The 24,490-nt window shown below is 46.0% G+C and overlaps 1 protein-coding gene across 3 annotated transcripts in view; it reads right to left on the bottom strand.

Annotated features, from left to right (window-relative positions):
- The window catches only part of LOC147891650 (uncharacterized), an 86,115-nt gene that overhangs the window by 10,428 nt on the left and 51,197 nt on the right, over nt 1–24,490 (bottom strand). For all 3 annotated transcript variants that reach the window (XM_087388057.1, XM_087388059.1, XM_087388058.1), the window contains 3 exons: nt 20,287–20,391; nt 20,019–20,189; nt 19,761–19,820 (listed from right to left, as the gene is read on the bottom strand). In XM_087388057.1, coding sequence (XP_087244183.1) covers nt 19,761–19,820; nt 20,019–20,189; nt 20,287–20,391 — 336 coding nt within the window. The remainder of the gene's footprint in view (nt 1–19,760; nt 19,821–20,018; nt 20,190–20,286; nt 20,392–24,490) is intronic.

The raw sequence follows: 24,490 nt of genomic DNA, 5'->3' as shown, positions 1-24,490 counted from the left end.
ATTCTGGTTGTATCAAGGACGAGATTCTAGGTCAGTGATAGGGTCAGATCCTGCGGGGTCGTGTCATTTCGTATCAGAGCAGTCCTATCACGATTGAATTCAACGCGAGGTATGCAGAAAAGATGTCTTCCAGGTACGCTTTTTGAGATTGCTCTTGCAAAACTGAATTTCCGCTCATGTATGGGCTGAATCGTTGGCTGATGATGTGCGCTCATGATTGAGAGAATTCTGGAAGAGATAGAAGTCCATAAGCTGTGTGCTCTCTCGGTTGCTACGTGTTTGGAAATTGTGATTCCCTGAGAAGGGTAGGCGATGAGAAGACTTGATGCTTTCAACAAGAGATATGAGGATGGATCGTTTCTGACCTATAACTTCCCACGCTTGGGTTGTTGATGTTTTTGGCTATGTGGGGGCGTATGAGAGTGGGCTGGTTAGGGAAAGAATTTGCTCTAGGTTCTCAAGGATGATATTCCTACCCAGCGTATGGCCTGATTTTAGCGCATTTTGGCTATTTTTGGCTGGCAGGAGAAAAGCGGGACCAGATCTATTAAAAGCGAGACTGTTTTTGGTTTAAAAAAAGCAGGTTGCTACCATAAATTCGTCTAGCTTTTGATGGCCCTTCCTGGCTATTTATATACCCGGGATTCCTCTCTCTCTCTCTCTCTCTCTCTCACTTCAGCACTTCAGCGCATGAAGGCGAATTTCCCACCCTCTTTCTGTCTAAGATCAGCCTATCAGATTCCGCCATCTTTCTTGCTGTCCACGCAGCACCAGATTCTCTTTTGCTAGTGGGAAGAGCACGTGTTGGGACCCAGCTGCTTTTCTTTTAGTCCCTCTCCCGTGCGAGATATTTTCCAGCCATGGAAGGACATCAAAGTAATCAAACACCTACGTTGGATTACTGTTTTATTGAGATGGAGGATGAGGCTACATCGAAGGTTATTCCTCGTAGACCTCATGACCTGCTACGAGAGATGGATTCCTTGATGGATGAACTCTGGGAAGCTCTTCACTACTATAAAGACAGTTGATACCATAAATATATTGAAGAAGGCTCATGATGTTCTAAATGTAGACAGCTTGTTTTAGAGTCTTTATACCGCTTCCGTGCTATTGAAAAGCAATGAAGAAGTTGAAATCCTCAGTTTTGCCCGACACCTAATATTTTTTGCTCGACTGGATCTTTTGAACCACTCTTGGTTCAAGAAGCTCCCCAATTTTGTATGAATTATGTTCTAAATTGTCTTGTTATTAAATTGACCAGTGGCATTTATAATTTGATTGGTTTTTTCAAATTATATAATGTGTACTTTTGTTCCATATATCTTGAAGTTTTTTTTAGGTAAATGATACATTAAGGATGCCTGAGACTTTGTTACATCTTAAACTGGACTTAACTAAGACAACTGGATTTCCCTTTCTCGAATCTTGGTGCGTAGATTCTTGTTTGGTTTCTATTTGAAGTTTTGATCTCGGTGTGATTGTGAGTTATGACGTTTCTTCGAGTTACCGTTTGGACATATGAAGGTTCTTATTGATTAGACCAGGATGAGTCTTGATGGATACCTTCTTTGAATCATGTCCAAAGGCGGGGTCATTCTGATTCTCACTCTTTTAGCCCGAGGTCATGGATAGTCAAGATTCAAGAGTTGTTAGGGATACTACCTACTCGGTTTTCTTCTTTGACCTATTGGTTGCGGTATTGTAACACAAGGGGGTGATATAATCACATTAAGAAAAGGATTGAGAATGGATTTGCCACCCTGACTCAATCTGGGATCATCTAAGTTGAAGAGGGATTGGCTACCTGATTTACTCATATTGTCCACTGAGTTGTTTATATGTAGTATACTTTGGTGGTATGGGACACTAAGGTATGTTACATTTAAGATTCTCTGATGTGGTGGTATAATCCAGCATGAAATAATACCCAAGGACCTCTAGGGTGAAGTGAAAGTAGGCTGAATTGAATTGGGGATAACCTGATTAGATTTTTACGAGGGCTGACTAAGATTCTTTACCCTGAGAGAAGCCATGTATTTTTTGGGTTCAACCCTGGAGCTCCATAGTCTAGACTCAATCTCAGGGAGGGTTACCGCATATCTTCTGATGATGGTATGTCAGTGCCTTGTTTGGAACTTGATGTTCCTAGATAAGAGATCCTAAGAACTGGACGATCCTGTGATCGGAGCGGTTTATTGTGCACAAGTTTATACAGGATATTCAATAGTGGATCTTGTTTTGAGAGATTTCGGATTGTATGTTTCCGTAGTCTTTGGATCACATACGATATTATTTCTATGATGGTTGACTATAGTCATGTCTAGAACAGTACGATTGACTGGATATAGCCAACTGAATTTTTACTGATTATCCTCATGTAGGGGCCTTTCCAGGATAGATCAAGGCGACCATATTTTTTGTCAGGATTTTGCCCATTGATACTTCCATGAAGATTCTTCCATCATGAGTTATGAACGGATACCTAATTGTTCTGCGATGGAAAGTCTGTCATGTATTTCAACCCAAGAGTTTGAATTACAAGGGTATTCCGCTGAGGGATTTTCTGAATACTAAGTAATTCAGGACATTAGGGTTGATAGAAATTGCAACCCAAAAATTAACCTCGAGGGGTTCAACTGATGGGGTTGTTCGAACAACGATTCCTCGATCTCAACCTAAGATTGAGTTCAAGGACACTCAATAGATAAGGTTGATAGAATCATTTACCTTCAGGTACAGATTTTACCATGCTTGTGTAAGATATGTCAACGGAACTAACTCTGTGGATTCAGGCGTTACAATAGAGGTTCACAGCCTCTCTCTTCAAGAGGAGGATCCTTTCGACCAGGATTGGGCTTTTTAGGCCCCTTTGCTATGTGTGTTTGTGTTGAGTCAATAAAGATTCTCAGCCTTGAGTTATCCCTCTCTGAATGTATTTGGAGTCAATAAGAGATACTATGCCCTGGTTTGTCCCCCAAAAATGAATGTATTGCCTTTTACTTTCGTTTGATGGTATTGACCACCCAATTAAGAGTAAGGGGGGGTGATGAGTGATGGTTTGCCCTTGCCGGTCGCAAGTTGATTGAGAAGTCGCTATGTGGGTGGTGGTGGCAGGAAAAGGGGGCGGGGGGGAGGTTGTTCGTTTTGTGTGTAGATATTCATTTGAGACCTGGTCAATCCTTGGTTACTAAATTTGCAAGGCCCCCATGGACGAGAAGCAATGAGTGTGTTAGGATAAGATGCGAGGGAACTCACCTGATTTAGAGATTTGCTATAGACACGAGAAGAGAGGCCAAATTAGACAAAGTTTATGCCTCTAAATCACTCTATAATACCATGTTAAGGATCGAGCCGAAGTTCAACTTTCACCAAATGCTTTCTGATCACAAACCAGAGGCTTATGCTTGTGACTTTAACATGGGACAAAAGTTTCAGTGCTGGTTTAAAGCCGAACCCTAGCTTCTTTAAGCTTAAGTCAAATGTATCTGAAATTTTTTTCCAACAGCACTAAAGCTGATTGTTGGGCTAAAGCTGTGAGTTTCACACAAGCCTTACTGAAGGATGTTAGGAAAAAAGCTGCAGCAGCAAGGACTAACATAAGAAAATATCAGAAGTACACAGTAAATAGGCATGGCAGATGGCCTGATCGGGTCAGTCACTTGGTTGGCCAACTGAGTCACCAAGTCATGTCAAACAGACCCTGGTCGGCAGACCCTAGTCAGCTTGCTGGTGGCCAGTTCTCCTACAGACCTGTTGAATCTGTCCAAGAGTTTCTGCACATACTTGGATTGAGACATAATGATGCCACTTTTCTCTTGAATAAAATGGATCCCCAAATAAAAGTGTAGCAGCCCCAAATCTAACATGTCAAAAGTGGTCTGCAATTCAGCTTTAAAATCTGCAATATTATCCTCATTTCACCCTGTGACCAATAAGTCATCTACATAAAGAATGATGACTAAAATATACCCCCCATCCTTCTTGATGTAGAGGGTGCTTTCAGTTGGACTATTGTGCAGCCCCTTGCTCGTCAAAAAGGCATGAATTTTGGCATACCATGGACGTGGGGCTTGTTTCAGCCCATACAAAGCTTTATTCAGCTTGCATACTTGATGTGCATTTCCTGAAATTTCAAAGCCCAGAGGTTGTTTGACATAAACCTCTTCCAACAAGTCTCCATTAAGGAAAGCTGTTTCAATGTCCAACTGACGAACATTCCATTCAAAATTTGCAGCCATGGCTATAACTGACCGAATGGTTGTCATTCTGGATGTAGGAGCAAAAGTCTCCTCACAGTCTATGCCCTTTTTCTGAGCATATCCTTTTGCAACCAGCCTTGCCTTGTACCGATCAATGGACCCATCTGGCTTTCTTTTGACTTTGAAAACCCACCGTGTACCTATGGCATGTTTACCTGGTGGCAAATCGACAACTTCCCATGTCTGATTTTTTTGAATGGACTGCAATCATCGTGCATGGCATTCATCCAATGCACATTATCCTGTGCTTTTTCAAATGTCTCAGGCTCCTCCTCATCAAGAAGAGTACCTACATAACCTGATTCAATTGAACGAGCTCCCCCCCCATGCCTTACTGCACTACGAGTTCTGCCAGGTAATGGAGCATCAATTTTACTCTCCCTGAGAGTTTGTAACAGCCAATTTGGAACTATTTTTGCTGCATGTATATCTGCAATTTCTTGCTGAACAACCTCTTCCACTGCTTGTGGAGGTGGTAAGACATTATGTGGCTGAATCGGAGCATGTGGAGGTATCTGTAAATTGTGATCTGCATCAGATATATCAGCAGGGAAACCCAAGGCAATGGGTAGTAATCCCTCAAAGACATCATCCGAAGAAGTAGGCATATCAAATTCAGCTTGAGTTTGAGCTGGATCATCTGAAAATATAACATCTCTACTGACAATAATCTTGCGTGTGACAGGATTGTAGAGACGGTAGCCCTTGCTCTCTGTACTGTACCCAACAAACACATGAGCATATGCAAGGCATCCAAAAACACGAAAATGATTCACTGAAGGCTTTCTCCCTTGCCAAACTTCATAGGGAGTCTTGGTCTTCAAAGCTTTTGTGGGAGCCCGATTCAAAACATAATTGGCACACATGAGACCTTCAAGCCAAAATTTGTGAGGCAATCTTTTTCTTTTTAGCATGCATCTATCCATCTCCATAAGAGTACGATTTTGCCTCTCAGCTTTGCCATTTTGCTGAGGGGTTAGCCTCACTGTAAGTTGATGTGCAATGCCCTCGTCATAATGCATGTGTCCATATCTGGCATGCCATAACTCCGCATTCTGCATAGCAGCAGTAGGAGTGAAAACTGCAAGAGCATGTGCTGGTCTTTTCTCATACATGTCAAGCTGAAAAAGACCACGTAACAAGTACCAGACAATCTCAAGGCATAGTCATTCTCTCTGTCATGGACTGCACGCTTGTCATCTTCAAAAATGACCTGAAATCCAGCTCTGTTAAAAGTGGACACTGAAAGTAGATTTTTTGTGATACCAAGCACATACAAGACATCAGAAATTTTAAATGTTGAGCCTCAATGGCTGTAAGTTCAACTTCTCATGTACCACGAACTGAATAGGAGGAGTTGTTGGCACATGTGACCTTTTTACCAACGGGAGGTAGATGCAGAGATGTGAAAAGACACTTCCTGGAAGTGATATGCTTTGAGGCACCGCTATCAAAATGCCATGTATTTTGTGTCTCATTGACGCTGAAAGCTGATGCATCCTTGGAAGAATCATGACTGCATGTCAAGCATAAGAGTCATCATTACAAGTGGCTGTAGTATCCGGAGCAGCCAACTGAGAGTCTGAAATGCAAGACAAGAAGGCATAGTCGTGCTCCACAAAGTTGGCTGTAGCTTGCTCATTGTCAGATGCATGAGGAGCTGAATCTGCAACAGCCATACCGGAGCTGTTTTTCTTTTCTTTTGCAAGCCTCTTCTTGCATTCTCCAATGTAGTGACATGGCTTTTTGCAGTAATGACATATTCCCTTCTTCTTGGGCTTACCTGCATCACCCTTAGCTTTTTGAGAAGGCTGTCCTGAACCACTGGAAGGCTGATTTGCTGATGTCTTTGTTTGTCCGTTTTAGGCTTGAATTTTGAAAGCATGGCATGTTCACCTGCTCGTGAAGCCATTTTTTTCCTGGTTTGCTCTTCCTGCAACAGAAGTCCTATCAACTCGTGAAAATTGAGAGGATTTGCACCCCCCCTCAATGACAAATTCAGCGAGGTATGAAAGCTGAGATAAGACTGAGGAAGAGAATTCAGAGCAGTGGTAATCATCTCTGAATCAGGAATGATCTCATCAATATTCAGCAATTGCTCTCGTAAATCCTGTAGCTTTGTGAGGTGCACTGACATGGAGTCACCCTCTTCCATATGTGTATGAGACAATTCTCTTTTCAAAAAAGACACCCTGGCATCATTCCGAGCTGCATACATGCTCTCCAAAATATCCCATGTTGCCTTTGAGGTCTTACACGACCGGATATGCGGAATTATGAATCTTTTCACTGAAAGAGAAATACACGACAAAGCTAAAGCATCAAGTGAATCCCATCTCTTTTGCTCTGGAGTGGTAGGTATAGCTACACCAATAACTTGTCATCCAGCTGTACCCTGTGCACGACCTCTGCCTCCTCCTTGCTGGGGAGGGGTATTAGGTGCCACATTTGCTGGCCGGATCTCATCCCCATTTACATAGTCCCACAAATTACGGGAAATCAGATCGTTGCGTACCATAAAACTCCACAAGGAGTAGTTGGTACCATCCAGATTATCCTCTTGTGAGAGACCACTGAACTGGAAATCATTCTGATTTTGCTGGGCCATGTCTGAGAAAGAAAATACAGCAAATGCAAATCTGAATTCCCTTGCTGGGAATGGAGTGCACAATTCCCAAAACAATACAGCCAAACACTGGCTGAAAATGCAACTCAAATCTCTGTAATGTCTCTGCCAGAAAACTGCCAGAGCATCCAATCTCTCCCAAAACCTGCCAAAAGTGCTTCAAAACACTTACAGAAAGGCAGTGTGAACTGAAACCTGCAAAATTGCTCTCCCAACACAAAAGCCCCAATTTGTGGCTTGAAATTGTAACCAGAAAGGGGCAAATGGTCTAAAAGCCCCAAATGTTGCACAAATTGCTCTCTGCCTGCAAAATCCCCAAATTTCACTGCAAAATTGCAGTGTAATTGCAAAAGCCCCAATTTTCTGCAAGAAATTAGCCAAATAATGGCTCTCTGTGCAAATGCCTATCACGAAACACCTTCTAGAGTCCACCTGCAAAGGAAAAATCTGCAGAAAGTACAGCCTCTTCAAATTGTACAGAACTGTCAGTACGAAATCTGTACAATGTACGGACTGTACAGATTCCTGTACGGAATTCTGCATGGGTTGTACGAATGTATGGATCTGTACGGAACAGTCGACACAGATTTGTACGGCGGCTGTACGAGTCAGGTACGGCAGATGTGCGACGAGCTGTATTGGCTGACACAAACGTACTGTTGTACGGGCGACGGGCTGTACGGACGGACCTAACGGCAGGAGCTGTACGGCGATGTACGGACGGACCTGACAATAGGAGCTATACGGTGCAGGAGCTGGTACGGCGCAGGAGTTGAATACGGCGATGCAGAAAGTACAGTCCGTACAGATTGTACAGAGGACTGTACGGACAACGGGCTTGTGCGGACGGGCAGCGATGATACGTGCAGGTCATACAGAGCAGCGAGCTGTTGAGCTTGGAGCAGGGAGCTTGCGAGCAAGGAAGCAGGGAGCAGGGTCAACCTGCTCTGATACCAAATGTGAGTTGGAGAGGGAGAGAGCAGAGTGTGAGAGCACGAGAGCAGGAGAGTAGGAGAGTGAGAGCTGAAAGCAATAGTTGCAATAGAAGAGTGTAGTACAACTGAAGAGTGGGATAGGTTTTGTCTAAGTGAAAAAACCTTATCCTTCACTAACCGTAGTTAGTGAACTAACTATGGTTAGAAGGAAAAACCTCTAAAATGAGGGAAAAGTGCCCCTAACCTACTTATTACATTACATTGGTCACTGCTGAAATATAACAATGATTCTAACAGGTAGTTGGTACCATGAAGCTTGTCTCCATGGGCAAGCATTCCACGAGACTGATGGTGAGCCATTGCAAAAGAGAATCCCCAAAAGAAAATGACCTACAAATGTCAAAGCCTCAAGGCTACAATGCAATGAGCTGGCTGCTCCAAAGCTGACAGCAAATCTGCCAATGCCAACCCAAAAATAGCAGCAAATGCTCTGCAACTGTAAATGCCTAGTAAGCTGCTCAAACACTAAGCAAAATGCACAATCGAAAATAACTTGCAAAAAAATGTATGTCCAAACAAAGGACCCCCATGCAAATAGCTGCCTTGCAAATAACAAGCCCAAAATCAAAGGGCAACTGTTTGCAAATCTGTCTAAGGTAAATCTGAGCGGAATCTCTCCACAAATAGTGGCTTAATGTCCTTGCAAACGAACTTCCACAGCACGAAAACCAAATGGAGTGCACAAGAGGCAAAAGCCTCAAATTTTGAAGGGCACATTACAAGAGACATGATAGAAAATCCCAATTTTAGCTGAATCAAGCAAATGTCACTGCACCTAAGATCATTGTATCAGGTTTCTTTTAGTCTCATAGAACCTTTGGCCTCTCTCTCTCTCTCTCTCTCTCTCTCTCTCTCTCTCTCTCGGATCAACGATGCCTAGCCACTTTCTTACATGAGATGACTTGCCACCGAGATACCTCTCTCCGAGCACGGCAACACGAGCAGCACACACAACGTGAGGACACCCAGCGGCCTATCACTGACTTCTTCCAGTCACAGGATACCTCTTCTCAGTCTAGCCGACGACGCGGACGTGAGCGAGAGCCAGAGCCACGACAGCTGCGCCAGCGGACAGACTCACACATCCAGGTCCATGACATCTCGTCTCTGCTCTCTGCCCGCCCCACCGAGGTTACCATTGCCCTCATCCACAGGGCCACCCGCCGCCCCCGACAACCGAGCTCGACTAGGCCGCGTGACGTCAGAGGCCAATCATCTATCGCAATGTTTTTTCCGACCTCCCATTTGACGGCCCCTCTATGATTGGTCTCTGACGATCACCACCTGCACATGTATACTGTATCTCCCCCCTCTGCCCCATTTTTGGTGCCCCCCCTTCTTTTTTGTATCATGTGGAGGTAGACACATATTTTTTGTATCAGGACTAGACACACAACTGGCAGCGAAATCCTTCACATGGACTAATTTCCGTCACGCGAGCGCCGTCCCTCCTGAATGAAATAATCACCGACGCCGTTTTCCCATTGGACGCACCAACGTAAGAGCAGCGCTCTCAATTCGCCTCTACACCAAATGTTGCTCAGCGCACGATGACGCCTCTATGTAGTAGTGTACGTGACACCCAACAAGACTGTCGTCACCACAACGCCCCGACAGATCTTTATGCATGGTCACGCTGAGGGACGGCGTAGCAGAACATGTGTCTGTTGATACCTCAATTCGGTTTCACACGCCCTACGCTGCGTCACCAATCCTTCGCTCAATGGCGGAAACTTTTCACACCCTTCGTCTTCAGTCCATGATTACTGTAGAGGCCCTCTAGTCTACGTAGCTCATCGTGAGTCCACGCCAAGCACACCGTGCACACTCTCCTTGGGTCGTCCGCACCAAGCACACCGTGCACTTTGTGTAGGTCTTCCAAGTGTTAGAGGGAGCATCTACCTATCATCTCGAGAGGCATTTCCTACACTTGGATCATCAGTCTCTTAAGAAAGGGCTTGACCTGAGCTCTAATACCAGTGCGATCTTCGTTACAAAAACACTCTGCAAACACTCTCTCTCTTGCTCTCCCTCTCTCAAAATGCACTAGGGCCTAGGACATTCGTCGGCTGGACCCCCCCCAAGGTTTTTATTCATCGAGAGAATCTGAGTACAAGAGTTCAGTGTAGAACTGCCTGTTACAAAGTCCAAAACGTGAATTTATTTTACAAGAGCTTAAAGCTCATTCCAAAATGGCAATATGCCACTTGTCTAAAATCTAGACTTAGTCCTATTACATGCCTCTAAGGGCAACTCTGGAGTCTTCGAAGCACTTGGTCATGCAAACTGCCTCCAAGATGCTTGTTAGGCTTGGGAAAAATAACCCTTCCTAGTACCTGCAACAATTAATTAAAGCGCACCACCATGGCACCCATTAATTGTTAGCGCTTTGCATGCAAATATTAAACTATGGACTAATCCTAGTCACACGTGGGCGTCCCCACTGAACAAACATGTGAACAAAACATAGAACACAATTCTTGGTTGACCGACGTCAACCCTCTTGGTCGTAATTAAGGGGCTTTGACCAATGGTCGTGGCGCCTTAATTATGGCCAAGTCTCTCCAACCAAAGCTGGCACATCTCTCCAACCGAAGCTGGCACAACTTGGTTAGCTATAGTTAACCCTCTTGGCGCTTGCCACAACACTCTCTGACCGTAGTCAGCTCTATGGTTCTCTAGTTAACCGCAATTAGCCCTCTTGGTAATAAACCAAGTCTCCCCGACTGAAATCAGGCTTACTTGACCTGAGTCAAGTATCTTTGACCGTAGTTAATTCTTTGACCATTAAAAGAACTCTTTGACCATAATTAATACATATAAAAACTCTTTAATTATGATCAAATAAATGGTCAATGGTGCTTTGACTTAGGATATTTACATTGTGGTGACAACACTGATGGCATAGACTTGTACGAAGGCAACGTTAGACGACAATGTTCTGGAAACGCTGATAAGTAGAAGCAATAAGATGTGCACAGGGTGAGCAAGATAGGAGGAGCAGGTACCAAGGCCTTTGATACCACTGTTGGGAGAACGGAGCAATGGAATGGAGATGGAATGCAAGGGAGCAAACAACAAGCTGAGGAAATGAGAGTACTTGCAAATGTATAATGAGAAAGTACAAGTGGTGGCCATTAGAAGGCCTCTAAATCAACTGGTTGACCAAGACTAGGAAAAAATGTCCTAACTAGCCTATAAGGCCATACCAAGTTTAAGTGCTAACAAGGTGTAAGTTAATTACTTAAACTAGGCATTCCGCTCGTAAACAACGAAGAGGTTTTGACCCTCGAACTGAGATTTGGAAAAGGAGTATTCTGCGGTAAAGCTTAGGAACAAATAGGTACTCTACTTTCTCCAATGAGACAATACACCAGCCCCTTGTCACCCCTTGTTCTTGCCATTCTTTCCCAAGTTCTTATAGAGACAAGAGCTTTCCCACCCAGCTCCACACTTCCCTAAGCCTTCATACGCTCTTTGACTCCACTCAAAGACCTCGCTAGGATTTACGCAGTGGATTGGGATCGCCTATTTTTTCCCTAAATTGAAGCATGTGCGCGAGCACACGCTATGTCTGAGACATTTAGATGGCAGACTTATTATTAAAGTCAAACGAGAGAGAGAGAGACACAGAGAGAGAGAGAGAAGTAGAAGTAGAAGTAGAAATTATTATCATCCTCAGGGGGCCAAAAATGACCCATGGGACCTAATCCTCAGTACAAAAAATCTCCTCCGATGAGGAGGGGTCAAGAGTTTTCAAGTTCTTGATGGTACGAAAAAAGACAGTGACAAAAGACCCCAATGCTGCCGGAGAAGCAATGGAGAGAACTGATGAGAGTTGTGTGGTGTCTACCAGTATCTGCTGGTAATCATCCCTGATATGTGCATATCTGGGGCACTGTAGGACTACATGTGCCTCTGTCTCGACTGTCTGTGAATCACAAAATCTACAAACTCTGGTACGCCGTGGCAAATTCAGCCAAGCTCCTTTCTCTATGGCCAAGGTATGTGATCGTGTGCGGAATCTGGTAATATTCTTGTGATAGAGAAGAGGCATAGGAGTATTGATGTATGGCTTAGCAGAGGCATCTGATTTCATCAATGATGACCAGCATAAAGGATTTATTTAATCTTGGTAGTATTCTAACTTGGTCTTCCTTTCTGATGTCAACCATTGAGCCTGTAGGGTGCATAGTAAGGACAACTCGAATTCTTGTAGATTGACCTTTTCAGTGAGAGAGAGAGAGAGAGAGTTTATTAAAGTCTTCGAAAGACTGATGGGTCTATGAGACTGTGAAAAACCTGGTACAAACGAGCTGCCCTGGGTAGTCGCTCTACTCTGCCGCTCTCGATTCGAAGTCTATGTGAAGAGACTCGGAACTGCCCAAGAGAGATCCTCAGTGAGTGGGGTAAGTAAATCTGTGTGTACCCTGGTAGGTCAATGAAACCCTCCGCTATGATATGTAAGAAGTGATCTCCATAGAAGCCCAGCTTCACTGGAAGATCACTCGGGCCTAGCCAGGTCCGGAATATGTGTAGCTATAATAGATCCCCACAAATAACTTGGTTGACCTCGTGTGATAGGAGGGGAGAAAACCGAGCATCCATGCTGTACTCAAATGGAGGTAGTCTATCCATGTGGAGCCCGAGTCACTCAAACCATCTCTTTGTGCGTGCATACTAGGACCTCTCGTCCCCTCCTGCTGTGCAAGTGCCATAGAAGAGGATAGTGCTAGTCATGGTAGCCTGCTACGCCCAGAGGTGTAATCCCCATACTCCTTGACTCGGTACAAATACGTGATGACCTGAAATGCAGCATCTAGTTGTAATGGGGGTGACCCGAACTCTGCCCGAATGATCTGGTGAGGAACAAATGGCTTACCATGGATCATCCGTGATAACATGAGAACCTGTAGCCGCTTCACCTTGGCCCACTTTGTATCCGACAAGCCTGGCCCCCAGCATGGACTGCCATACATCCCCGCTGGACGGACCAAGGAGTCAAAAAGCAACACTTTGGTCCGTGGATTCTGAAAGTGAGAGCGGAAGCACGACCTCTCTAGTCTGGCCAATGAAGCATATCCTCTGCTCAAGCGTGCCTGCATCGCGGGTCTCATAGTGAAGATGGGTCCGAAAAAGACAACCCCAAGATAAGAGTATGATGAAACTACCTCAACAGGTGACCCATCAAATGCAAACTGCTCCTATCACATGACGGCTCGAGATGTATTGAAGATCATAACCTCGGTTTTATCCAAATTGACCTTCAAATCATGAGACTCACAAAAGAACTGTAGTGCGTCAAGGTGTCTCTGGAGCCCCTCTGTTGAGGAAGACAAGAGAGCCACGTCATCTGCGTAAAGCAATATCCGAATCAATGTGCCTTCAAGAGAGCAACCTACCCCCTGTGTTTGCATCATGATAATGGACACCCTTGTTTGACCCCGATAGTGCTCATGATCTCGTCTGTCCACCCAGATCCTGTCCGTACTCTACCTAAAACTCTCTCGTAAAGTGCCATGACAGCCTAAATGATCTCCTGGTCGTAACCCAAATCGTGGAGTCGTCAATTGAGACGAGCTCTCACGACAGTGTCAAATGCCCTCTGAAGGGACGCTAACTGTTGGCGTATACCAAATCCACAAAGCAACAGTAAACCCTCTGCTTCCATGCTCTCGCCTCCTCGATGATACATCTGAGCATGAGAATGTGGTCCATGGTCCCATGATCACGCCGGAATCCGGCATGTCCTGCTTTAAGTCCTCGACAATCTGCAAATCTGCTGGCCTCAAAATCAAGTACTGATGCATAAATCTTAGACATGACATGTCCAATCATAATGGTCATGTAGTTCTCCAGGCTCATGGGATCCCCTGCCTTGTGAATGGGTGAGATAGTGTTAATGGTCCAAGTGCATGGAAACCCCAACAAACAACTTTATTAAATAGCTTTGCTAAGATTGGCGGGGCTAGGAGGTTAATCCCATATGCTATGAACTCAATGCATAGTCCCTCATGATCCTTCGCTCGGCTATTATGAGGTTTCATTACTGTATCATTTACCCCCCTCTAGTGAAGAGGGTACAGGAGTCGGGCGTGGCATATGTAAGAGGTTAGGAACTGGCCGATTTTGAATATCATAGAGTGTACGTGCATAATCAAACCACACCTTAGTGTAAGTAAGTGGTGAGGGGGACCGTCCCTCTAGAAATCTCCATCAAAAGTCCTTAGAGTTGTTACTGAACAAAATGTTCTCCTCGTTCTCGCAAACAAAGTCTAGTTTCTTTTTGTGTACCAATCGATGGTACTCGCGTAGCATCTCTGGTTCGCTCGGAAGACTATTTTTGGTTTCAAATATGAGCTGACGGCATAAAGCCTTACACTCATCATCGTACCAGCTATTACAAGGTACAATCCCAAGGGACGGGTGGGCGGGTGGAGCAGGTGGTGTGAGGGAAAGCGTGAAGAGCAACCTCGTGTAGTGAGCGGGTGACTAGGGCAGCATGATCCTCTAATAGGGGTATGAAGTCAATGTAGGTGAGAAGAATGTACAGACGGCCATAGTAAGTAGGTGAGTGATCGCAATCAAAGTGTATATCATGGTAGGTGGAGTAAGGACTCGGCGAGATGGAAAGTGCTGTACGACAGGGAGTGGAAATGCTAAAGAAAAGATAGGTATGATCAACTCTTGGAAGGAGAGGTGCTACGGTAAAGTCAGTGATGCGAGATGTGAAGGCAGGGGATCCCATGATGTAGTCAACAACACTGGAGCCTCCCCCATGTGGAATGCATGTGAAACCACCTGAGGCGAAGGCGGGGCCATCTGTCAAGACCATTATAAATAATGAGATCATGCATCTTGCCAAGGTCTAAAAGGGTCTGCCCATAGATATGCGGTCCTCGTCTGTCAGCCGAAACCCGTAGCATACCTATCTCCTCAAGGTCAATGTCTGGCAGTAGAGTGGAATCATCCCTGAAGTCAGGGAGTGGTGCCTCACAAGCGCCTGTCCTCGCATTGAAGTCCCCAACTAGGAGGACTTCTCCACGACTAGAGAAGTCAACAAAAGACTGATAAAGAGCAGCAAATCGAGATGTCTCATCCTCACCTCGAATATCTCTGGCAAAGTGGGAGGTCTCAGGGGGGAAGTAGCAAACTGCAATAAACAGATCCCGGCTGTCCCAAGTGCCAAATCCAGATCCAAAGAAACCTCGAATGTGCATCTCTTTGCTCTACTGAGATGGCCTCCAAAAGTGTGGATCTGTAAAGGACTGCGACTCTTGACCCTCGGAGCCCTCCTGAGTGGAATCATCCCTGAAGTCAGAGAGTGGTGCCTGACAAGCGCCTGTCCTCGCATTGAAGTCCCCAACTAGGAGGACTTCTCCACGACTAGAGAAGTCAACAAAAGACTGATAAAGAGCAGCAAATCGAGATGTCTCATCCTCACCTCGAATATTTCTAGCAAAGTGGGAGGTCTCAGGGAGGGAGTAGCAAACTGCAATAAACAGATCCCGGCTGTCCAAGTGCCAAATCCAAATCCAAAGAAACCTGGAATGTGCATCTCTTTGCTCTACTGAGATGGCCTCCAAAAGTGTGGATCTGTAAAGGACTGCGACTCTTGACCCTCGGAGCCCTCCTGTATCCCTCGTCTCATCTCTATAGACAGACTCCCATGCATACCCGCTCACTACTCGTAGTAGACGCTCTGGACTCTAATGTGTCTCTATATAAAAGACTATGTCGCAACCTGTATAGGATTTCGAGAAGTTCCCTGGTTCTTACCATAAGGTACCATTACAGTTCCAAATGGTGCAGGATAGGGTCTCGGATATCTGAATCTCGTAGACCTCGCCTCCCTAAGTGGGAGGGGAGGTGGGTGCCAGACGAGGGCCTATAAGGAATCGTCCATCTCGTACTACTACCCACTTTCCCTCCTTGCAGGCTTGATACCACTACTCCAACAGGAAGCACCTCTCCTCAACCTGTAGTAGAGTGAGGTCCTCATCCATGGAGATCACTGGCTAGTCTCGTAAGGCTGACCTACAACGTAAAGCCAAAAGTAGTGCTTAAGCGTCATGGAATCGTATGATCAGGGGCTGCTCTCGATTGGGTCCCTCCCCACCTGCCATGCTCTATCAATCATGTACTCAGTCGCCCCCAGAGTAGTGGCCACGAAGGCCATCGCATCTGCCATCAGTGTAGCCTCAGTGTGTGGGATCCCACGTACTTTGATGTTGAGAGCCTTACTGCCTCTCTACTACTGCTCCAGGAGGGTAGCCGAAACGATTACCCTTGCAAGTTCCCATTTGGCTACGTCGACCCATCTAGACGTGTCCTCAATGGCAGAGTGCATGCTCGCAATCTGTGCCTCCACAACTGGGGTGCTCCCTGGGACTGTGCGTATAGCAGTGACCTCCTGTCGGAGCTGTGACATCTCCTGTCTGAGTCCCTGAATAAGATCAGTTTGGTCTCGGATAGCCTGAGCTTGCTCTTGTATGAGACGCACCTGCTCTTGGGTGAAGCGTGTCTGCTCTTGTGCGAAGCGTGACAGCTCCATCTCGCGCTCTCGGATACTATGTACCTCCATCAGCAAGTTCTCACTGCCAATAGTTGTAGCTAAGGATGTAGAGGTTGTGGCCGGAACTGGAGCTGAAACCGAGGCTGACGCTGAAGTTGAAGATGTAGCAGGGGCTGAGACTGAAGCTGAAACTGAAGCTAAAGCTGAGACTGAGGTGGGCCCCGCCTTTGCTTGCTGTCAACTCTGAGTCCACTTGGGTTGTAGCGTGTGTTCACATCCTCAAGTTTCAATTGTGTTCGTTTCTTGTTTTTGTTGTCATCTTCCTTGTCGGCTTTATCCGTATCTTTGCCACCTTTCACCATTTCCTTTAACTGATCATGTGTCCTTGGTGTAGGTCTTAGTGCAGGAGCGGAAGCAGGAGCATGAGGCCCCCCCCCCATGCCGGGAAATACACCCAGTCCCAGGGGCTGAAAACAATGAGGTAAGAGGCTAGGAGAGAGGCTTGGAGGAGAGGGGGAATTCGAGGTAAGACGCTGGGGGCGAGGCTAGGAGGGGGGACGAGGAGGGGGGTTCAGCCAATGAGGAAGGCGGACGAGAGGGCAGGACAGCAGGGGAGCAGCAGAGCAGGGGGAGTTGGAGGCTGCCGGAGCTGCAGCAGGGCCAGCAAAGCGAGAGGGGCTGTGGGGCAGCCACGCAGGGAGCTGCAGGCGCGCAGCAGCGACGAGCAGGAGTGGAGGGGTGGACGAAGCAGCGAGCAGGTGCCGGGCGGAGTGAGCAGGAGCGGAGCAAGAGCGGGGCAAGGGCGGTGCGAGCAGGGGCGAAGAGGAGGGGGTGAAGCAGCGCCGGGCGGAGAGGAGGGGGCGGAGCTGCAGCGGGGGCAGCAAGTAGGAGAGGAGAGGAGGGGGCGGAGCTGCAGTGGGAGCAGGCAGGGTGGATGGCAAGGCAGCGAGCAGGAGAGGAGCTGCAGCGGGTGGACGGAGAGAAATACCTAGAGCTCTAGAGGCTGCCTCAGACGGTGAGAGAGAGAGAGAGAGAGAGAGAGAGAGAGAGAGAGAGAGAGAGAGATCTTCAAATGGCAAACTTATTATTCAAGTCAAACAAATCATGTTTGATTTTGATATGGAAGATGTGGGAGATCTATGAGAAGCCGCAATATCTCCATAAGAAAACATCCCTCTTTGAGAGACACCTCATACTAAGAGAAGGTGAGTATGTGTGTGAGGTTCAAATGGCAAAGTTATTCTTCAAGTCAAACAACTTAGTTTTGATTCCAACATGAAAGACATGGACTCTCCAAGTGAAGGCAGAGTATGCAAAATACGCCCCTCATAGAAGATGAACCCCAGGAAATCCTCAAATGCCCAAGATATCAACGTATCAGAGAAAGCCTATTTAACAATAAGGTAAACAATTCACATAAAAAGTAAACCATGCAAATAATAGTAAAAAGGGTCCTTGATTGAATTGTGGAGAAGACCACGAGAAGGCTAATCAAAAGTTAGTCCAAAATCTCTTCATTCAAGCTACAACTGCTTGTGTAGACTAAACGATTTCATTTTAGTCTCTCCCAAATGAGCATCGAAATCTAGCTAATAGGGCAACGCGCCACTTAACATAATATATCTAAGGTCACTTGGAAAAAGGTGTACCACCCATTAAATGCATGGGCCTATCGTTTATACGCATAGATCAACATATGAATTCGTAAAACAAAGTCAACTCTCGCTAAGAGAAGACTAGTACGCACTAAAAATGATCAAATTCTATAAATATTCCTTTGTAAGACTAGAATATATCCAATCATACAAATATAGATTTTTGTTGTTCTAAATTCTATCTAAATCTGCAAAAGGAGGGTCTTGTTTATGTGTCACACTCCTAGGGACCGACTAATGCAATATCAAAAGCTCTTCATGCTGTCAAGGAATGCAACTTGAAGGCTGAGCCTAGTGCCATGTTTTGATATGCTAGCAGAACGTAAATTTAAGTCCACCGAAGAGACGCTAGGGCTTGCTCGATCAACAGTTTCTAGCTTGGGCATCCAAACAAAATGGTAGGCGGTTGCATCCTATCATAAGACTCCAACACAGAGAGTGGGAGAGTATTTCTGAGGTATACTGTAGAGATGCTTGTGCTCAAAAGGGAATGTGATTGTGAGGAATAGATTGTAAATTACCAAGATTTCTATCCAAAAAATAGACATCTAATTATGTTTGAGGGAGTGACTCACGGTTATTATCATCACAACCTATGAGCAATAGAAGGACATAGGATTGGGGAAGGATGACGATTTTTTTTTTTTTTGGGTTGGGGGGGGTTGGGTTAATGATGTATTATTAAGGCAGTGGCCAATGTATGGATTAATTAGAAGGGTTAAGGGCAGTTCTTATCCTTATCTAAGGGTTTTTCCCCTTAGCTATAGTTAGAGGTTGAGTTAGCGTTAGCACATGTAATTTAACCCTGGTTGGGTGCGGGTTTGGGCAGTCTTTGTACTCTCATTCTGTTTAACTTGCTCCCTCCCATCTCCATTGCTCCCAATCTCCCATTTTGTTCACATTTGGTATCAGAGCAGGCTGGTCCCTACTTTCCCACACCTCCTTGTGCTTGCCCAAGCCTCGTGGATCAATTTCATCACGAAGTATCTCCAATTTTCACCTTGCCGCCGCTCCTACAGGGCTTCCCCTCCGGATTTCGACCTATACACCTCATTCGACACTATAGTTGAATGTGTATGGCTTTGGAGATTGATGGAATATCTTCCAGGTGGTTTGCAGCCATCTACTCCTATACTCAATGACAATCAAAGTGCTATTGTGGTGGCATGGAATCTGTGCTTGATGCATGCACGACACACATTGAGATTCATTATCACTATGTCAAGGAAAGGTTACATGCAGAAGACCTCAGTTTGATCTATTGTCATACACATCAGAACGTTGCAGATCTTTTCACCAAGGCCCTCTCTAGAGAAAAGTCTGAAGCTTCCCACAAAGATTTGTGTTTGCTTCCATTTCGCAATTGAGATCACTCCTTGTACACCAGGACATTGTCACTGCAGGTATCCCTATCTAAGGTTTTTTTCCCCCTAACTATAGTTAGGGGTTGAGTTAGTGTTAGCACATGTAGTACGCAATTTTGAGTTCAGCTTGCTCCCAAACTCCCCATTTTGTTCACATGCAAGTTATTAAAACCTATGCGATCCTACGATGTATCTAGTTCAAATCTGTCTCACTGTTAAATGAAACAATGGTATCGCTTTCGAGCTATGAAACAAAACTTGGCTGCAATCCTAGATGAGCATCAAACAAGAACATTACACATCATCATTTGCATGAATCACATAAGAGGAATATAGATGTTACCAGAGCAGGAACATATTTCTGTATTGCTGCAAGCATAGCCGCATGACCAACTGCTGTAACCTGCCATCACAAGTCACAACCAAAAGCCTTCAAAGCTGTGAACCACAACCGTGTACTGTTTCATCATTTAGACATCAATCTATGATTAGCACGTACCACACAAACAGACGGAATACATGGATCTAACTGAATTTGCAAGAATGAATTTGCTTGATTTGACACTGTTAAAAAACTTTTTGCTGGATGGAGATTACTCACTGGAAGTAGCATAAGGAAGCCTATTGGAATGACTGATGCCAAATCTGTACAAGTTCTCATCAAAATTTTTCTCTCCCTTTCTGTCAATTCATGACCTGAGATACTGCTTTTGAGCAGGGTTACCGCCACAACAACATCCATTGCAAGAAGTTGTGTTCCCTTCAGCACATCCTACAATGTAATAGTATTAGTTTCATGGGAAGACCATGTGTTACAAAATGATATATTGCATCAACCATGATAAGGAATGCATCACCGCAGACCTTACCAAACTAATATTTTTGAACTTTTTTGTTGACTTGCTGAAAAAGTCCCAGACTTTCCCCTTCTCAGCACCAGTCTTATCCTTCAGTGATAAGGTCCTGACAGTGTCCTAAAATGCATGCATACAAAAGACTGCAAAAGTTATTTGTAGATCTTAAATATCCAAATAATTGGAACAGAATATTTGAATAAAATAGAGAATTCCCAGTCGAGAAATCAACACATACATCCTTTCATAGCATGTCCGTCATAATTTCTCACTAAAAAAATCCTCATATACTATCATCAAACCATGCATACTGAAGTGTTCATGTTAAAAATTCACATCCATTTGCCTAGCAATCAAATCCTGAACGGGCGTCTAATCAAGATTCACGGGAGACATCCTGATACTGCAGATCCAAAGCCTGCATAGTACCACCCAAATGCCATTCCAGGCCTGTGGAACACTGGAATGCTGTTCCCAACTTGGAAACACTCTGAACAGAATGTTCTGCATTCCCAGCCAGGACATTTTCCCATTTTGGTATTCCCACGTTCCCAAAACATTATGGAAGCTGCATTTTTTCTCTGCGGCGTTCCCAATCCTAGGAACGTTCTGGGATGTCGCTTAATGGTTGTTTTGGTCGTATTTTGTTTCTCATCAACAACTTCGAGTCTCGTGAGTCGTATTCAGGTACATTATTTAGGTTTCAAAACAATTGTCACTTATGCTATATAGAGAATTGAAAAAAATTGTATAATTGTATGGTAATGTGTAGGATGACGTAGTGTTCCCTAAATGTTCTCGTTCTCTAATTCCCATACCAAGGGGGTCAATGTTCCTGAAGTTTTCCATTCTTTGGCTACAGTGAAAGCCAATCTTATAAAAATTTACTCGAAGTAGGAGGTACATAGCATAACTCCCTAGAGGGGTTCAATGTTTTAATAATGTTCCTAGTTACGAAATCCATCATACTTGTGAATTTCCAGAGTAGAACCAAAAGCTTCTGAGCGTTTCCACATACATTTAAAGTTTTCTTGACGTTTGCAAATATTTGCATGTGCCCTCCTGAAAATCCCAACGTGAAGGAGTATAGCACACCACACCCTACAAGCCAGGATACATACCTAACCTTACCACCGATAAGCCTAGATCCTTACCGATAGACAGCATGAGTACACGGAGATAAATCTAGGACTAGAAACAACGGCATGTCACAAACTTCTAGACATTCGATTACGGCACCAGGACACGGAGAGGAGCTAGCAAAGATGAAGACAAAGTCGATTAATAGGTGGTGCACTCTGGTCTCCTAGCTGTGGCTATGTGTCGAACAAGTGCCACTGTCACCCATCCTAACCGTGCCTCCGATTTGGTGAGCATGGAGGGAAGGTCCCCGAGCATGATCTGTGCCTCACCTTGCTGGCGAGTCAATCGTGTCTCAGCCCCTCGCTCACGCACACGCTCAGCTCCCTCGCTAAGCCCCTCGCTCACACTCATGCTCAGCTCCCTCGCTGACGCTCCCTCGCTGCCTCTACGCTCACGCTCTCCCGCTCAGCTCTCCCTCGCAGCTCTCAGCCCCTCGCTCCCCGCTAACCCCTCACTCCCCTCAACCACCCCTTGCTCCCCGCTACCCCCCGCTCAGCCCCTCGCTCCCCTCAGCCACCCCTCGCTCCCTGCTACCCCCTCACTCAGCCACCTCCCTCCCTCCTTTTCCGCTCATCCACCGCCCCCCCCTTCTCTGCTCCCCTCGCCACCTCTTTTTTTTTTTTCTTCTTGGGGGGGGGGGAAAAAAAAAAAGAAACCACCTTTATAAAAATTTTAAATTAAAAAAAATCCTCGCCATCTTAGCCTCTCCTCCTTCTCCACCTCTTGGCTGCCTCTCCACTTCAGGCTTCCGCCCTACCTCTCCACCACCTCGCACTGGACGTGCCTCCCATTATTGGGGGGGGGAACCGGTGCTCCCGCTCCCGGCTGAACACTAACACTAAGATTTGCACCCGCACCCCAAGAGAAATGGGGGACAAAGCCAAGACAGACGAAAATAAGACAAAAAAAAACAAACGACACAACTGAATTTGGAGGATGTGAACACACATTACAACCGAAGTGGACTCGGGGTAGACAGCAAGGCAAAGGTAGGACCCACCTCAGCTTCTTCAGCCTCTATCTCTACCTCAACTCCCGCTACAGTGTCAGTTTCGTTTTCAGCTCAAACCTCAGCTCCCTCTATCTCTGTCTCTACTTCAACTTCAGTCCCTGCTTCAAGCCCAGCTCTAGTTCTAGTCTCAGCTCCATCTACATCTACGATCAGTGACGGACTCATGCCCATGGCGCCGGTTGTTGTTCCCTTTCCCTCTTCTCCTGTTACAGCTCTCGCACAGCTTATGACCCCTACTTCAAAGGTGTCATACACTGTGCCGCATTACGATTCACTCTCCCCTCTCCCTCTCAGTCAGCCCACCCTCCCACACCCCATTGGGACTCCCTCATCCATTCCACTGTCATCTCCGTTCCTCACTCAGCCACCATCCAGCTTCCGGACTCAGTCCCACTCTTTCATGCCACAGTCACCACAGTTTCAGCATGGACATGGGTGGACTGATACACCAGAGGCCCGTGAGACCCTACTGATACATAGTTTTCGTGAGCGTGAGATGGAGCTGGCTCACTTCGCACAGGAGCAGGTCCGCTTCAACCAGGAGCAGAGCCGCATCATACAGGAGCGGGCTAGGCCCATTCGGGAGCAGACGGGTCTTATTCAAGGACTCAGACAAGATATCATGCAGCTCTGATAGGAGGTCACAGCCATACACACTGCCTCGGGGAGTACCCCGGTGGTGGAGGCACAGATTGCGAGCATGCAATCTGCTTATGAGGAGACTTCTAGATGGGTTGACGTGGCCAAACAGGAACCCGCAAGGGCCACCGTTTCGGCTACCCTCATGGAGCAGCAGCAGAGAGCCAGTAAGGCTCTCAACATCGGAGTACGCAGGATCCCACGTACTGAGGCTACACTGATGGTAGATGCGACTACGTTCGTGACCGCTACCCTGGGTGTGGCTGAGCACAGGATAGAGAGGGCATGGCGGGTGGGGAGAGATCCCAACCTAGAGCAACCCCTGCTCATACAATTTCATGACACTCAGGCATGACTTTCAGCTCTACGATGCAAGTCAGTCCTTCGAGATCAGCCAGCGATCTCTATGGATGAGGACCTAACACCTCTACAAGTTGAGGAGAGGCGCTCTTTGCTGCAGCAGCGGGATCAGGCCCGGAAGGAGGGGAAGTGGGCAGTGGTACGAGAGGGACGACTTCTTACACGCCCCCCTAGGACACCTGTCCCCTCCCCTACATAGAAAAGCGAGGTATATGAGACTCAGATATCTGAGACCCTATCCTGCACCATTTGGAACTGTAATGGTACCTTATGGTCAGAACCAGGAAACTTCTCGGAATCCTATACATGCCACGACATAGTCTTCTATACAGAGACACGTCAAAGTCCACAGAGCGCCCTCTTCCAATAGTCAGCGGATATACATGGGAGTCTGCCTGCAGAGATGAGACGAGGGGTACAGGAGGAGTTCGAGGTTCAGGTGGAGTTGCAGTCCTTTTCAGATCCACACTTCGGGGCATCATTTAAGTAGAGCAGAGAGATACACATTCCAAAATTCTTTGGATCCGGATACAACACATGGACAGCCAGGATCTGTTTGTCGCAGTTTGCTACTTCCCCCCGGAGACCTCCCACTTTGCCAGAGATATTCGAGGTGATGATAAGACATCCCCATTTGCTGCCCTTTATCAGTCCATCGTTGACTTTTCTAGCCGCGGAGAAGTCCTTCTAGTAGAGGACTTCAACGCGAGAACAAGGGCCCGTCAGGTACCACTTCTTGATTTCATAGATGATTCCACTCTACTAGTATATGTTGACCTTGAGGAGGCAGGTATGCTACGGGTTTCGGCTCACAGGCGAGGTCCATTCTCATCCTCCTATGGGCAGGCCCTATTAGACCTAGGCAGGATACATGATCTCATTGTCTATAATGGTCTTGACAGATGGCCCGCTTCAAGTGGTTTCACACGCTTTCCACATGGGGGGGGCTCAAGTGTTGTTGATTATCATGGGACCCCCTGTCTTCACATCTCGCATTACTGACTTCACTGTAGCACCTCTCCCCCCAGGGACTGATCATACATATCTTTTCTTTCGCATCTCCAC

Source organism: Dipteris shenzhenensis, chromosome 17 (assembly GCF_047967505.1).
Source record: "Dipteris shenzhenensis isolate YYH24624 ecotype China chromosome 17, Dip_SZ_1.0, whole genome shotgun sequence".
NCBI lineage: Eukaryota > Viridiplantae > Streptophyta > Polypodiopsida > Gleicheniales > Dipteridaceae > Dipteris > Dipteris shenzhenensis.
The sequence above is the reverse complement of the archived record's forward strand: the minus strand, read 5'-3'. Positions and strand labels throughout refer to the sequence as shown.